This window comes from Hyposmocoma kahamanoa, unplaced genomic scaffold, assembly GCF_003589595.1.
Source record: "Hyposmocoma kahamanoa isolate Upper Pololo Valley unplaced genomic scaffold, ASM358959v1 116, whole genome shotgun sequence".
NCBI classification, from domain to species: Eukaryota; Metazoa; Arthropoda; class Insecta; order Lepidoptera; family Cosmopterigidae; genus Hyposmocoma; species Hyposmocoma kahamanoa.
This window is the reverse complement of record NW_020653391.1, coordinates 1,399,388-1,417,485: the sequence shown is the minus strand read 5'-3', so window position 1 is coordinate 1,417,485 and position 18,098 is coordinate 1,399,388. Positions and strand designations below refer to the sequence as shown.

Below are 18,098 nucleotides of genomic sequence, written 5' to 3'. Positions count from 1 at the left end.
AAGTAATTTCTGCTAGGAAGCTCGATTTACCGTACCAATTAAAAATCTCATACAAAATCTTATAAGAAACAGAGAACATTGATAATAGCTAGAATGTTTTAAAGTTTTTTCATTGTCACAATAAAATTACATAAATTCTATCAATTTGCAAATTCCCGTCGCTCAATAATGCGCGTAAGTATTTTAAAAATTTACCTGAGTTGAGTGATAGAATGATAGTGAGAAAATTAATAATTATGAGTAATCATTCAGAGATATTTGTAGAAAATGTTTGAAATGAAAAAGAAACAGAAAAGAAATGTTTAATAGATTGAGTTACCTACACCAATAATCCCTATGTAGTTACCGTTAAAATTTATTTTGTTAAACAGTATTCTGTTAGAAAAATATAAAAGTGATAAATATTTTATATTAAAAAAATATTCAAAACAATAACCACCTCGCTCATGATATTGCATTCCGTCTTAAATATATTTATTCATTTTTTAAAATCAAAAATCCAACGCATGCGCTCTTTTTCATGCCAATTATTTGTCACACCGCCACAAAAATGTTGTTGTTAATATCCATTCCTTCAAACACCACACTTACCTAAAAATACTTTTATTTATATCTTCATTATTAATTCACCGAAAAAAAAAAGAAAAATTTTGAGCGATATTTTTCTTACACAACAAAACACAGAAACACTTTTAAAAAGTTCAAGTCCACTTTTTTACTATTGTAACCTTTAGAAATATAATACTGACGAGTTAAAAATATTAGCTTCGAAATTGTTCTTTAAACTATAAGAACGCGTTGTCAAAAATCCGGTTTATAAGTTTTCATACAATGATAATAGGGCGCGGAGGAAATTAAAAAAAAATGGGATCGGTAAACAATTGGACAACTAACAAAGCCGCGCTTCGTAGCTATCCGAAGCTGTACTGAAATTCTAAACCCCGACTTCGGTGTCCATGTCTTGCACCCCCCATTACTAAATTTCCGATCGGATTTTAAACGTCATATCTCCATTGAACGTTCAAGCAAATTACTAACCGACGTCTTTACGAGCAAGGTTGAAAATGTTACATCGCGTCACACAAAATCCGTCATTTCGCTAACCGTCAGTAGAGGCACAAGGCTATGAGAACGTATAATTTAAAGACGGAGTCGTGCATACGAACTGTGGATATATATTTGTCTCTTTCTGACACGTGTCAAAGGCACAGCTTTCCGCTTTTCAACGTTAGATTGCTCACTTTTTTGCTATCCTATATTGAATTACGTATTATTTCGTGAATTAGATTGTGTCGCGGTGTCACATTTTCGCTATGTACCTGGTACTGTAGGATAGTTCGGGAAGGCAGGTTGGTGAGCTCGTAAGATAATATGAAAGTTGTGGAACTTTTGAAGAGATATTTATTATTTGTATAAATGGTATCTTACATTTTATTTCGTTATACATTTTTTTTAATTTGAATAAATAAATTAAGAGATATCATTTAGACACTGTCTCTTATTTTGCTCTCAGTACAATTTGTTAACCCGTTCAGGGACAATAACGACGTTACCTATGGATCTCAAACAGCAATTACGGACTTTACAGTGTAATTTCCAAGTGTATTCTGTGTAAATGCCGCCTACTGCTTCTTCATAGGGAAGTATGAACAACACTCTCAAAATTCAATGATGTATCTAGAACATTTTATACTGAACTGAAGCACTATGACCTCTCCACATGGCATACAATTCCTTCCCTATACGCGCCCTGCGTGCTGATTTTGGTTCAAATCGGAAATGATCCGATCGGGTAGTTTCTAAATCAGACGGGTTTCTGAGCGAGAAGATGAACCTGATTCCTACAATATCTTTCTAATATGTGAGTTAAATCACCTATTGTTCAGAAGTTTCCGATCGGCCAGTTGTGAATCGCAATTATGCGCCTCGACTCGGAAAAGACGCAGTTTTCGATCGGGAGAGGCAATCAAAATCAAGCTGCTGGGCATTATTGGCGAGTACCTCATGCAGATTGGCAAAACCTCGCACCACAACACGTGTTTGCCATTAATACGATAAGAGGATGATGGTATATAAGAAAAGTAGAAACGTTTTTGTGTGGGGTATTAGGACTGTCCAAGAACGGGTTCAAAAACACAGTTTTCGATCATTTTGACTTCATTTCTGTTTTGACCTGGGCACTCTAAAGCAGTTTATATTGTAATATTTGCATATTTGTCGTACCTGAAACAAACAATATCATTGTATTAATTCAGCCAAATGGTCTTTAGTACATTATCTGAGACGTGAAGTGAATATTTCACTTCCAATTGATGGTTAACTTGTGTTATTGTTGTTTAACATTGTTTTTTCCCGACTACGGGAGGGTTATGTTTTTCAAGTGTTTGTATGTATGTATGTCCATTTCTTTTTCACGCTGCACAGCCTAAACGGCTTGATGGATTTTGACATATGAGGTGTCGTTAGATTAGTTTTGATTGTAGGAAAGATATAAAAAATAATCAAAATAGTGTAGGGGGAATTATTTTTCTTTTCAGCTACATATTTTTGCAGTCGCATTTTTGTTTTTTTAAATAATTTTTAGACTAGATGTATAATTTACATTGTTATTCTTTTTTTGGCAAACGCTCTCCAATTTATCAATTTATAGGATGTGTTGCAATTATAATTATTGTTTCCAGGACGTGGATATATTTAATACCTCTTTGTATAGATATAAACGTGAAGTTTCTGTCGTAGTGAATAGTGGCTCCTTCTGATTTCTATGGTATCTATAATTATTATCGTAACTGATTTGATATGTATTGTTATGTATATGCATGTATGTGTATATGTATATATGAATATAATGTATATGATTTATTTATATATTATTTATTAATAAAATTATTAATATAAAATAAATCCTATGTGACTGTAATTTCACCAGCACCCTACAAAACCGGAACGCAGTAATAGTTACAATACTGCTTGGCGTCAGAACTGTTGTGTACTTACCACACACATTCCATAATGCACATGTGCTAATATACTCAGTACCAGGAGTGCATAAAGACAAGAAGTTTCTAAATGTGGTTGGTAGAACGAAAGGGAAACTCCTGCAAGCAAAGGCCAGAACAGCCAGCATACTGCCTCGCAGCGTTGGCTACTCATTTCTGATACTATCAGGCGACTCTGGAATTTGTAAAACAAATTATTTGTACTAGGCGGACATAAATTAACACGTATTTATTAGTAATTGTGTCTTTATTGTTTATAATTACAGCAGATGAGACCGAACGACGACGGTCTCAGTAAAGACGTATTATGAAAATCCTAATTTTCAAGCCATTGGACGCGAAATTATGAAAAAATTCGCACCGTTTAATGTAATAAGGCTACATCTCCAAAATTACAACTTTTCAGGAGAGACGTTTAAATATACTACGAACGAAATTAGTCGATATCTTTGTTATGTTTAATTAGGAAAAAAATTTGTATGTACATAGTTTGTCACGTAGTTAGCATTATTTTTATGCCTTTCAAGTGATAAAAGCACTTTAGACGCGTGATCACAAAAATGTTGTTCTGGTCTGTGTACTAGGTAGTGCTCAGGAGTGAATTCCATTGTTCTACGTCCCGGGGATTCCTGTAAGACCAATTTGGGAAATGAGCTTTTTACCCGACTGTTAAAAAAGGAGGAGTTTCTCAATTCGACTGTATTTTTATTGTATGTATAATACGCGATTACTTCGACATCTGTGAACCGATTTTGAGGATTTTTTTTTTCTTGGAAAGAGGGCACCCCAATATTGATCATACGTTCACTTGAAGAAAAGATTCTACCGGTAAGGGTGTCAAACTAGGGGTTGAAATTGACCGAAAAGAAATATAGCCGATTTCAATAAAACTTGGTAAGTAGATGTAATTTCACGAACTTTTGATGTCGGTTTTCTTTTTAAAAAAAAGATGGGATTATTTCAATTCTATTTTATGAGATTTATTATTTTTGGTATGAGTGTTCCTGGTAGTGCCATGACTCACGTGGAATGCGCCAATACTCCATTTGCGAACAACTTTATTAATATACCATGTGCCTCACATACTACGTGTTCACAGCCAGCTGAATCCACAGAGTCTTCCGCCTTACCACGTCATACCAATTGAAGATACAGCACAGTAAAACACGCAACAAATTTGCGGAATACATGTTTAAATTTTTCATATAATCCGTAGTTGACACTAAACGAGACTGTCCCTGTATGTTATATATACCAAGGGTACAAATGGTTACTTATTTCAAATTTACTTACAGCAATATTACTAAATAAAGTTCCAAATAATAGAAGAAATGCTCTGGGGTCGTTCTCCACGATGTTGTTCGGAGTCTGGAGACCCCAAAACGTCATAAGTGATGTCATCAATAACATTGACCACGTTGGACGCAGAACTTCTATTAGAGATTTCTTTTTGCCTTTGGCGTTTTTACGAAACCTGAAAAAAAATATCAATTTCACATTTGAAGTAATGAATGTCATCGGCAGAAATTTCAAATACTAAGGCACCCACATACGGGATGCTTTGTCTTCACAATCCGTCGTTTAAATCGATGAATCTGTAGTGTATGTTTATGTCGTTTACGATCAGCTTGAACGCAAGGGAAACAGCGACGGATAGATGCGATTATCGTAAAGAGGAGTCATCTGAATACGAGGGCATTTATGGTTTTTCTTGTTGTGAATGATAATTCCTTCACCCAGAAGATGAATTAATGTGTTACTAAAAGGGTTACATAAAATACAACACACTATATTTTTATATAATTAAGTATAACAACAACAACGCACACACTCAACATTACTAGCACTAGGGAAACCCCGTGTCGCGGGTGCCATGGACACACACATAGACAACCACAAATTACACCCAAACTCACGAGAGAAATAAATGTAGGCCATACAAATATTTCTCCCGGCCCGGGAATCGAACCTGGGACCTCTGCGTGGCAGTCCGGCATGGTACCCGTTCGGCCACGGAGGCAGTTATATATATATATAGTATGAAGTAGCAGAATCAACATCAACATTACATACGTTGCGTTGATCCTATTTTTTTTAATAATATCAAGTGATCTGTCCATAACACAGTGCCACTCAGAGCTTTAAATCACAAAGATCTGGCTGACACTGCGCCCGTCGCCCTGAGACGTAAGTTGATAAGTCTCGTGTGCCTGTAATGTCACCAGCACCCTTCCCTTTCAAGACCGGAACACAGTAATGCTGACATTACAGCTTGGCGGCAGAAATAGGCAAGGTGGCAGTAATTCCCTGGATGAACTCTTTGACAAGGCGCTCTACTGCTGCTACTAAATTAAGTAACTAATTATAGAAATTGGAAACAATGATAGTACCACAAACATCATTAGATTTCTGTATCGACCCGGCCGGGGCTCAACCCGGGACCTCAGAGAAAGCGACACCATGAAAACAGGTGTGTAAGCCGTTCGACCACAGAGCCTAAAACTAGAGCTCCTTGTGAAAAGGTTCGTCCAGGGAAGTACTGCCACCTTACCTATTTCTACCACCAAGCAATGTGAGCTTTGCTGTGTTCCAGTTTTAAAGGGTAAGGGTGTTGGTGAAATTACAGGCACATAGCACATGTCAATTTATGTCTCATGGTGACCGCCACTGCAACTGCAATGGACAGGCGTCTCGTTTACCACCAAGCGCTTACATGGTAACATAAAAAAAACCTTATAAAATAAAACTTACAAATAAACATTATAAATTGCGACGGGCAGTGTAGTAAACAGTCCTGTGCCGTGAATGGCCACTTCTAAAACTTGGACGAATGTGATTCCAGGTAACACGTGATATTTGTACACTGATGGTCCTTTAATTCCTCCTACCAGGAATAGGAGGGTTGCTACCTGGAAAAAAGGACTTTGTGTTATATATATTATGGTAGGACCTCTGTTTGAATATAAATTTGTCTTTCGAGGCGTAAATAGAAAACGAATCTTCCTAACATTAAGAAAACATATAGGATGCCCAATTTATAGCGGCTCTACATTTTTTACTCAAGAATAAATTGTGTTTTTTTTTAATAATAATGACTTTTTAATTATCTAATTCATAAATGAAATGTTCATTTGTGACGGTGTTGAGATAGTCAGATCGCAATTTTTTTTATACAATTTTTGTACCTTTTGGTAGTTTGTAAGACAAATTTCTGGTTGTACATTGTTTTTCGTTAGTATTTTTTAAAATTTTTGCATTACCATTCGAGAATTAAAAGGTCTATTACCATATTATCATTTGAAAATAATCTTAAAAATGGCTCATTGCTTGATCATTACGTGTTAAACCAATGCTTAAATTGATTATAGACTCTTAACACAATATATTAAGAGTGTTTTTTGCATTGCGAGCATTGGTTTAAGTTTTTATTAGACAATAAGTTTAAACACATATATACATATACATGTAAGGTACAAGAAAAGCTTAAATACTAGAAACTAAATTTAGGATCTAAATTATATGATTAAATTTGGGTCCCCACGGCAAGGAGCCAAAGATGCTGATAGCTTTACCCCTTTATATTGCTATGCTAATGCATTGGTCAAGGTAGCTGCCGGCCCTTGGGTTTCCCAAACAGTCTATTATTTTTTTTGGATAAAATTTTGTACAGATGAAGGGCACCACGGGCTAAGGGTTTCGACTCCAAAGGCTGTAAATAGGTAATCGGAGCCGAGGTCCTGGTACTTATTGCTCTTTATTCTTTCCGCCTAGCTAGTTGCCGAGGCAGCTCTATTGCTGGTGTGTTGGACACGGGATGGGGCAAGTGTGTTGGCACACATCAATATCCGGCCCATATTCCAAGGGATGAGAGTCATTCCGACCGGGCGTTTCCCATCAGACATACTTAGGTTTAGTGCAAGTGGACATTAGAAGAAGTTTTTATGATAAACTTAACACTAACATATATAGCTTCTGCTTACTTGAACTACAAAAATGTGTGTATGCGAGTCAAAAATGAAAATAGGTAGGCAAGCATTATTACACTTGAAAACGTCACATTGGTTAAACTCTACCCCTCGTTCGTAAGGCAGATTCCCCTGAGAAGAATGAGCAAGAAACTCTAAGGGTTGCTCTTTGTAAATAACATATACACATTCAACATTTACTATATATATTTTTATTGTTTTCAAACATCAGAGATCGAGCCTACCTCCATGAGCTAAACGGGTTACGTTACGAGTTAAGTTTTTGTTTCACCATAGCTTTAAACCTCATGAATGGCAAATTTTGTATATCAACCGGAACCTTGTTATAGAAACGTATACATTGCCTCTTAAATCAATTTGTGACTTTGTGACCGTGACCCGTTTAGCCCTTACAGGTTGTGTCTATCTATGGTATTTGAAATAAATGTTGTAAATAATAAATATGTACAAATATTTATTTACCAAAAGCAACCCCTGGAGTTTCTTTTCAAGGTGATCCGCCTTTTGAAAGAGCAGTAGATCAATATGACATTTTCAAATTATTTGAGTTGGAGTATAAAGCGAATTATATACTATAGTTTTAAAAAAGAACGAATGAATGAATGTATTTATTAATCTCCAAGCATTTACTTACCCACATACTAAGGTCATATCCCCAAGGCAAATACAATGTACCTGTGGTGTATTTCTCACAATGGCTCACGTAGAAGTTCAAAACTATGCTCATTACTACGAGATAGCCTCTGAAATAAAGGTTAGGCAGATCGATAAACATTTAACAATTTTTTTTTGTTTATGCTGTGCAAGGGCGCTGACTAAAGCTAGGTTAATTTTATATTAGACCAATAAGTGGGACTAAATATAAAATAAATTAAAATATAATTTCAGTACAGAGTACTAAAAAAACCGACCTCAAAAGTATGTGGAGTTAGATATAATTACCAAGTTTTATTGAAATTGGTTACCGGATAATGCGCAAACCCGAATTCATCCCCTAGTTCGCCACTATACTGTCAACACAGGTGATAATAAAAATCGGTTCTCAATAATCAAAGTATATTGAGAGAGAAAAACGCCTTGAATTGTCTTCAATTAATAGCAAAATCAACCACTAAAATAATTGCTCCTTATAATAAAATTTAGGCGCTATTTATAAAAATGAATATTCATGCGTGAACAGCCACTCTTAGAGGTGAATGATTTTCTTCAAAATAAAATGGGATGGAGACAGACCACTATGGAGGTACCCCCTTTCCTACAAAAAAAGAAACATGAACAAAATGGATTTACAAATAGCGGAGTTATGGCGTAACATACATACAAAAAAACATACAGTAGAATTGAGAACCTCCTCCTTGTTTTGAAGTCGGTTATCAAAAAAATTAAAACAAAGATCGAACACTAAGAGAGAGAAATCTATGACAATTTTTCTTCATTCAGCCTATAGATTTCTCACAGATGGCGCTACGGCTAAAAAGTCGTTAAAATCCAAAAACAAAGATCTGGAAAAAGCCGGGTCGAAGGAATGTTTCTTGTATTAATTTTTATAACAAGCTAGTGGGGTAATTTCACGAAAAACAATTAAATATCACGGTAGCAAAACATCTTGATAAAATTAATATAGCAAAAAAATGTTTGAATTTACTTTATCGGGTCACGAAATTGGGTCACGAAATTAAGGAACTTTTTGTAGTTAAACCAGTCGCAAAGACAGTAAAGCTTCGGGCAACAGCAAATACTACTAAATGAATTTTGGAACAACAAATACGTAACTTTGTTATCGTATACCATTTCCATTACCATTGGAATTGAAACTGTTTTTTCGGATATAAATCGTGTAGGTATCTTATTTGTTTTTTTCAAACATTTCCGCCTCTTTACAGGTCGATGATCACAACTATGTACCATGGTAGCAATAGCAATAACAATGTGTACCACATTTGTAATGAAACTGATTTTGTACATCTAAATCGTGTATATAATATAATTTATATTATCAGGTAGAACGTCGATTCCCTATTGGGATGCAGCAATTTTTCTTTTTTCACGGTGCAGCACTTATGCACGTAATATGGTTTTATTTTTTCTTTTATTGTATTTGTTTTTATAATACAATACAAATATTCTTTATTGCACACGGAGAAATTCAAAATAATACAAAAAGTTATAATTATAGATACAACAGGCGGCCTTATTGCTAAATAGCAATCTCTTCCAGGCAACCTTCGGGTTACAGGAAAAACTGTCAGATAAAATAAATAAAATTTTATTGTTCTCTTTTGACTGTTCTGTACATTCACGCGACCAAATGTTCTTTTATTGTGTTTTTTTTTCACAGTTTCGTACATTAGCGCGCGCAACATTTTACATTGAACGTTTTTTTGCATAAACTTAACATTGTGACTGAAGGTGACCTTTGACATCGATTATTTCAGGACATAGATCAAGATTGAAATATTTGGGTTTCGTTATGACCTGTACAATTGTATTTATAATGCTAATTACAAATTTCATTTTTATCTGTCGATGATGTAATTTGAGTCGACGCTAAAAAACCCTCTCTCGCTTCACTCGCTATTAATTTGCTCACCTGAAAATCGACAACGAATATTCATCCCTACCAAACACAGAGATGAGGCTGAAAGGAATCAGGAACACAATGTAAGAATCCAGTCCGTGATCGAATAGCTCTCCCAGTGGGCCAGACACGCCTATTTTACGAGCTTGTTTGCCATCCACGCCATCTGCAATTTAAAATACATTTATGCATTTTATATAATAATAATAATATGTCAAACAAATACACCGGACAGCCGTCGCTAGCGACCGCGTAAAATGCCTTTATACAAAAAGTTGTTTCTTCTTGTGACCGCTAGGAGCGCTATATAATCGGTCGGTAGCGTCAATTCTCACAGTAATCTCATGTTAGAAGCACTGGTCTCAAACTAGGAAAGTCCTTGTACTTTGAGTACCAGAGGAACGGAATTAATTCTGGGAATTAATTCAACAAAAGTTCGATCCTCATATTTAACTGCCTCGGTGGCCGAACGGTTACAATACTGGACTACCACGCAGAGGTCCCGGGCTCGATTCGAGTTAAATATTTGTATTATCTACATTAACTTACAAATAAATGGACGACGGGTCTAATACAAAAACCACGAAAAAAATGTCCCAAGTCAACCTTTTTAAACGTAGTGACATGTAAAGGAATATGAAAAAGCTAAAACGTTGAATTTAAATTGTAATGTCATGTCAGTACTGTCTAATTTTGCTTGCTTCGCTGTCAGTCGAACAAACGAAGACTAAAGCGTGAATGACGCTCTGTATACGATTTTAACGCCCTATAAGTTCGGACACTTTTTAGCGCGGACCCACGTCCATATAATTGTAAATCAATGATTATCTACATTTATTTCTCTCGTGAGTTTGGATGTATTTGTGATTGTCTATACGTATTTATTTCACTTGATGCAAAAAAAAATATTGGTATTTAAAAGTACCTATTGAATACACCGGTTTTATTGTAAAATTTCAATGTAAGTTTGTGTTTTTTTTCATCGTGAAAATTTTTAGCAATCGTGTTTTCACACCGTATGTATTTTTCCCAAAGTGATCGATTCAACACTCACTGTTATGCGGTGTTATGCGGAACCAACCAAAGCCATTTGGGTTGTACAGACTCTAAAGCATAAAAAGTCATCGACACGGAGTCCTTAAACACTTCTCTTGAAAAGTTGTCATTTTGCACAAAGAGTGCGATATACGCGGTTAAGATCCGAATTGATAGCTTCATAATTTTGAATATTTAAATAGGAGATGGTATTTAAGTTAAGAAGAAGATGAAGGTTTATCCTACCGCCTTTCAAGTAGAGGCCGTCGGTTCCGGGCTCGCACATCCGAGTTTCTCGGAATTTAACGCGAAAACCATGAGCTTTTCGGTGAAGGAAAACATCGTGGTGAAACCTGCACGTTGAAGAAGGTTCACAGCCCTCGGAAAACGTGGGAAGTCTTTTTTTTATAATACCAAGTGACGGGACGAACAAGTCGCGCGCCTGACGGTTGCAGTGCCACAAAGATCTGAGGGGCTCTGCCACTACGCCCGTCACCCTGAGAGATAAGTTGACAAGTCCCATGTGCCTGTAATTTCACCAGCACCCTTACTCTTCAAAATCGGAACACAGTAATGCTGACATTACTGCTTGGCGGCAGAAATTGGTAAGGTGGCAGTACTACCCTGGACGAATTCTTTCACAAGGACCTCTATTGCTACTAAAAAAAGTCCTCAATCCGACTTGACCTAAGTGTGTAATGGTATTTAAAAATTGTTAATATTATTATTCATTCACTTATTTAATATTCCAAGAAAGCTAAAATTAATACTCAATGTCGTCCATAAAAGCTTTCATATCTACACGTAATATAAAATCACTCTACATAAACAGTACGCGGTAAACAAACCTTAATTAATTGGTAACAAAATTAATAGGTTCGCGAGCAGAAAACTTACCCAAATTGTAAGCAAGGAACAACAGAACCCCGCAAACTGTTAGTACCCAATCCGACATCTCCCTGCCACCCGCCTCATACCCCTCCGGCTTCCCCGATGCGGTGAAATCATAGTCATAATACGATAGTAACAAGGCATCTATTACCATGCACATAAACCCAGCGAAGGTGAGAAGGTTCGGAGCTATCCAATTTGGTATGAACTGAAAAATATTAAAAATATTTTTTAAATTGCGCTATAATATTTTAATTCTGTGTATACCCTGTCAAACACCCAATACTTTTATCCCAGGCCAGTGTATCCTTAGCTATACATGGGTAAGGCTTGCTTCTTTAGGCCGGCGTGTCCCAGTGTATACATAGTTTAAAACATTTTGTATGAGCATTTGGAAGCCCTGGCCCTCACGAATCATTCAATGTTTTGAGATTAAATATCTGTGACAGTTTTGAAGTTATGGTTCAATAAAGAAAAAAAAATATTTTTTCAATTACTGTCCATGATATATCCCGTAAAATACCGATAAACAGGTGACTTTACGGCGGTGTTCAAGGCTCTGCAGCTTCGCCTCCACTAATTCCGAGTCACCTAGAAGTCAAGCTATGCCACGAGGGCACAGTTGTCAATTGCAGAGCAGAGCCATATCTTTGTATTAATATCATATACGTCAAATTTATATGTCGTTTGTGTTATGTAAATTAATGAATGTAAATTATGATCTTGGTTTTTGATTTATGTGCTTTGTTATTTATACAAAGATTGAACAAACACATAGAAAAGTTTCTTCGACTTTCTCGATGAACCGGGCTACCGCTCTCCCAACTGAACTATGAAATGAGTTAGCAGACCTTATAAATTTCTTTATGTGGTTGTAAAGCTTTATTTTTGGTTTTGAATGGCTTTTTTTTTGCCGTAGCGCCGAATGTGAGAAACCTGTAAAAGTTTTGTACCTTAACGATGGTGTTCCATGTTGGATGCATTACATATTTGCTTAGCGGGCTTGTGTCTATGGCGCTGTACTGAAAGACAAAACATTATTTTATCAAATTTATAATCAATGACATCTTTAATAAATGCCACATTTACTACATACGCTGATATATTTAGCGAAAGTAAAATTCCTAAAATTATGCGGCATTTTATCAAATGTCTGGCCGATTATTACACTTCATTATTTTAAGTCTAATTTGAAAATAAAAAAATAGTCGGTCAATTGTGTTCAGTACCCAGTTCGGGCTTCCTCGCTACTGCAATGCGTCGGGACTAGTGTGAGACAGCTCAAACAGAGTTCTTAAAATAATAGAGGATACTTTGATTTAAACTTTCACGATTTTCACACATTATTTGATTCTTAATTCGGGTTTTAATCAAATATAAAACATATTTTAGTTAAAAATATAGTATAGTTTTAAAAATCAAATAATGATGGAGACACGCATCGACTGCGAACTGGCAACCGGTACTATCTCATTTTTGACAACTTTACAGGATGAAGACAGGAAATTGTGTGCGTCATTTATAATAAGCATCTGGTTTATCAAATAAAAATATGTAGTGTACGTACATATGTAATAAACATATTTAAAAACTAACGCTTTAACCTTAAAACGCTTACCTTGTAATTGTTCAGTCCTTTCAAATGCTCCTTGGTTAAATATTTGTATTCAAACATTTTTGAATTTTGAAAGTATACCCTGCACTAAAACTTTACAACTGCAATTTTTTTAAATTTTATTATCGGACATCGTTATATTTTGACACTATTTTATATTGCTTTATTTTTAAACTCTTTTGTTTTGTGTTAGCTTTTCGTACCCTCTTACCGTCCTTACCCTCTTAGTATAATAAATCCACATGTGATAATACGTCAATACATGAAACAAATCATGTGATATTTTGTGATTCCCCCGCATAAAACCACCTAATACAACAACAACAACAGGATTAGTAGGCTGCAGAAGTTGTGTAGCGCGTCTGCCATGTTTGCGGAAGCGCAGACCGCCTTTTTTATAATATTAAGTGATGGCACAAACAAGCGTCCATCTAGTGGTAAACGACACGCCTAGTTTCATAATAATAATAACAATTTCTTGAAAACCCCGTATCGCGGGTGCCATGGACACACACATAGGTAGACAACCACAAATTACACCCAAACTTACGAGAGAAATAAATATAGGCCATGCAAATATTTCTCTCGGCCCTGGAATCGAGTCCCGGCCCTCTGCCTAGCAGCCCAGCATGGTCGCCGTTCGGCCACAGAGGCAGTTGTAGCGCAGCAGTTGCAGTGCTACTCAGAGCTTTAAATCGCAAAGTCAAGTGCACTGTCACTGCACCCTGAGACATAACGTCGGGGATAGTGCAATAACGCAGAACTAGCATTGGATTATAAGTTTCCATTTCGATAAATTAGTGGCCAAATCAAATAGTATGCGTAACAGTCATGGCAACCAAATTAGCGCGATTCTATTGTTATCAGTCTGTAGATAACATAAACTAAATGATTACTGTGCAAAATTGAAAGTCGTAGCCGTTGAAATAACAAAGTAATGACGTAGAAATTTGGTTTTGTGCATATACGCACCTTTTACCAATGCTACTTACGCGGATTTGCACTATCCCCGACGATAAGTTGACAAGTACCACGTGCCTGTAACTTTACAAGCACCCTTGTATAAGGGTTGAAAGTATTTTCAAATCGGAACGCAGTAATGCAGACATTACTGCTTGGCGGCAGTATTTCCCTGAATGAACGCTTTCACAAGGTGCTCTATTGCTTTCTCTACCGTACTACGTAACTGTAGCAACGGCATACTGAGAATTGCAGGAACTCTAAGAAAACTCCTCATAGAGTTTACTAGATCGATTAAAATAATGTATTATTACAGTTTATAAGTCTCTTACTAATTAGGTATGGATTTATGTTGCCTGAAAAACAAATTATTATTATTATAAAACTGTTGATAATAGAATCTTAAAACCCCTCATCTAAAAAGTTGTCATTTTGCAGATGTGGTCTTATTACACCAAGGGATGGGGTACACGTAGCAAATACCATTGCCTTTGTATGTAATAGTAATACATTATGTATTAAGGGCGTTAAATAAGATATTATTAGAAGTCGAAGAGGCTTTCGGAGCGAGGTTCGTCATTCCTGTACAACCCGTGAAATATACAATGTTTTTCATCAAATTTGCATTTAAATAGTACGATTGCATGCAGACTAACTTGACTATAATGACCCAAGTAAAACACTGGGGCCTTTTTTTTTCTCATTGAAGCCATGATCGGTAATGAGAAGACGAAATGCCCGGGGGTTTTGTGTTTGGGGCATCATAGTCAGGTTGGCCAGCATGCAATCACACTATTTACGTGCAAGTGTGATGGAAATGTTATCATTATTAACTTACTATCGTAACGTATTTAGCAGTAGCGCTCCTTGTGAAAGAGTTCGTCCAAGGTAGTACTGCCACCTTACCTAATTCTGCCGCCAATAAGGGTGCTGGTGAAATTACAGGCACATGGGACTTGTCGACCTATGTTTCAGGGTGAACGGGTGCACTGGTAGCACTCAAATCTTTGCAATTTAAGGCTCTGAGTGGCACTGTAACTGTTAAAGACAGGCGTGTAGTTTACCATCAGATACGACTTGTTCGTCTCGTCAATTGATATTTAAAAAAAAAACAACGGGGATGATTATGACTGCTCTGAACTAAAAATATGTATTTTGTCCTTTTCTAACCGATATCAAACGGGAGGGACAGATGCGCAGAACTAACTTTAATTCGCGTTCGAGCCGTTGGGTCACTAAACTGTAGATAACGTCAATCGCGCGATTGTTTATAAGTACGCGCAATAGGTTAATCGAAATAATAACCAATACTGAAGTTGACGTGGTTAAAGTAACCAGACCGGAGTTACACTGAAGGTAACCTTTAAAATGTTACAATAAACACTGATAAAAATATAAGCGTAGAGTTATTCACGCAAAAACGTTTAAAAAAGATTGAGATTATTTCGTTTTCAATATTTTGTAACAATTTGGTGTTGATGAGGTATAACAAGTTAACGAATTTTTCTTTTATAGTTTTTTTTTTGTTTAAGATGTAGTGATGTTTTATTTAACATTAAGTTAATTGAACTTTCTTAATGCGTAGTTATCGAATTACAACTTTTCAAGTGACATGTCATCATCAACAGTTATCAAACGTTTGACATCAAAACATAAGAACCGGGTATATAAGAATTTAAAAAAAATCTAAATTAAATTTTTAATGCATATTAGGACTTTTTACTAGTTTCTTATTTACAATTATTATGAATAAAGATCGAATACAACATTGACTTACAAATAAATGGACGACGGGTCTAATACAAAAACCACGAAAAAAATGTCCCAAGTCAACCTATTCGAAATTTAAATTGTAATGTCATCGCAGTATCGCGCTGTCAGTAGAACAAATGAAGACTAAAGCGGAGTGTCGCGCTCTGTATACGATTTTAGCGCCTTACAAGTGCGGACACTTTTTAGCGCGGACCCGACGTCCATATACTTGTAAGTCAATGGAATACAAAGAAAAATTCCTTTATTCAGAGAGGACTCCAGCATGCTGATTTTGGTTCAAATTGAAATCGAACCGATCGGGTAGTCTCTAAATCAGATGGGTTTCCGAGCGAGAAGATGAACCTGATTCCTACTATACCTTTCTAATTTGTGAGTTAAATCAACTATTGTTACGATTTGAAATGTCAAAAGTTTCCGATCAGCCAGTTGTGAATTGCAATTATGCGCCTCGACTCGGAAGAGATCTCGAATCCCGTCTTCAGAAAAGGAGGAGGTTCTCAATTCGTTTGTATGTATGTTATTACGCGATCACTCCGAAATATTTGTGAACCGATTTTAATTTTTTTTTTTTTTTTTGTGGAAAGAGGGTACATCAGAAGTGGTCCCATTTAAACTTGAAGAAAATATTCCACCTTTAAAGGTGGCAAAATAGGGGATAAATGAGTATTGGGTCGGTTTTTTTAGTACTCTGCACTGAGATTACAATTATAAGAATCCTTAACTTTTTTTAAATTTATTTATTTAAAACAATTCGACCATGTTCCGTTATTACATTTTAAAATATTTATATAATTTTATAGAAATTAGCCAGTGTAATTACTGATTTTTATGGTATCGTACCCGTGTGTTATATTTTTTATAAAAAAATTTAATTGTTGTTTTCTCCTCGACAGTACTATGATTAGAGATTTGATAAAGGTTATTTCAAAGTGTTTGTACATACACGACACTCCTATTTATAATCTGTAATGGATAACGCATAAAAAATAACGGCTTAGTTTTATTACTATATGAATTATGAACAACCTAAATAAACCTATAAGAGAACTTTGCAGAAACATTATTTACACTAAAAGTGTCATATCGACGAAAATTTTACTGCCTCCTTGGTCGAACGGTTACCATGCCGGCCACGCAGACGCCTTAGGTTCCATTCCCAGGCCGGGACAAACACACTCTTTTGCAAAAAAAAACGGGCACCTAAGGAAATTTACGTTCTAAAGTCGATTTGAGTTAATTAAATGAAATTTATTTCTTTGACTTAGTCTGTATACTTATAATCGTGTAAATTAATGCGCGTGAAGTGAATTCGGGCAATTAAAAGAAAAAAAAAACGATGGATTCTTTAAAACCGATGTACACGCCCAAACAATAAGAAGTGGTCGGCAATAAAGACAAGATTTTTTTTTACTTTTTTTAATTAAATAAAGTTCAAATGTAAAAACCTAATAACGAGTGTGACCTCCTCTTGCCAAAATCACAGCTTGAATCCTTCTGGGCATGCTTTCCACGATGTTTTTAATAACGTTTTGAGGAATACGTTCCCACTCTTCTGCAATAACTCTTTTTAGCTCCCTGATGTTTTGTGGAGCAGGTTGCACTGATCTTACCCGTCTCTTTAGAACATCCCAGACATGCTCAATTGGATTAAGGTCAGGACTTCGAGCTGGCCAATCTAAACGACGGATCCCAACTTCTTGCATGTACGCTTCCACGTCGCCAGAACGGTGCGGGCGAGCATTGTCGTCCATAAAAATGGAATCTTCCCCAAGTGCAGTCAATGTGGGTTGTGCATATGGAATTAGGACTTCCATTATGTACCGGTGTGCATTTAATGTTCCATTTTCTATGAAAACTAACTCCGTACGCTCCGTCGAATTAATTGCTGCCCAAAACATAACGGAGCCTCCGCCATAAGGAGTGATTTCTTCGAAACACACTTCCGCATAGCGTTCCCGTGGTCTTCGCAGCACTCGCCGGCGTCCGTCCTCTCCACACAAAGAGATTCTAGCTTCATCAGAAAACAATACTTTATTCCAGTCCTCCAGAGTCCATGAAGCACAGTTCCGAGCAAACTGAAGTCGAGCAACACGGTGCTCACGGAGTAATTTAGGGCCCCGAGCTGGGCGGTAACTCCTGATATTGGCAGCCAAAAGCCTCCTCCTGACCGTCCACAAGCTAACTTCTACTCCTCTTACTTCTTCAAGGCTCTTCTTCAGGTCCACACTTGACGCCTTACGATTCCGCAATGCCTGACTCAC

At 36.3% G+C, this 18,098-nt stretch overlaps 1 protein-coding gene across 1 annotated transcript; it reads right to left on the bottom strand.

The window, feature by feature from the left end:
• Positions 1 to 1,545: 1,545 nt before the first annotated feature.
• LOC113239840 (ethanolaminephosphotransferase 1-like) lies at positions 1,546 to 12,768 on the bottom strand. The gene is made up of 9 exons (XM_026476983.1): positions 12,719 to 12,768; positions 12,443 to 12,511; positions 11,496 to 11,697; positions 9,576 to 9,729; positions 7,620 to 7,728; positions 5,751 to 5,908; positions 4,293 to 4,473; positions 2,998 to 3,174; positions 1,546 to 2,223 (listed from the first exon to the last, which is right to left on the bottom strand). The coding sequence occupies exons 2-9, from the start codon at positions 12,470 to 12,472 to the stop codon at positions 2,158 to 2,160; spliced, it is 1,077 nt and encodes a 358-aa protein (XP_026332768.1). The 5' UTR covers positions 12,473 to 12,511; positions 12,719 to 12,768; the 3' UTR covers positions 1,546 to 2,157.
• Between the last annotated feature and the right edge of the window lie 5,330 nt (positions 12,769 to 18,098).

Coding starts and splice junctions, on each gene's coding strand:
- LOC113239840 (XM_026476983.1), bottom strand. CDS start 12,472: ATGCATCCAACATGGAACACCATCGTTAAG. Junction 5,909..7,619: donor GATATGACCTTAGTATGTGG/GTAAGTAAATGC, acceptor CCTTTTTTCCAG/GTAGCAACCCTCCTATTCCT. Junction 4,474..5,750: donor GCAATTTATAATGTTTATTT/GTAAGTTTTATT, acceptor ATTTTTTTTCAG/GTTTCGTAAAAACGCCAAAG.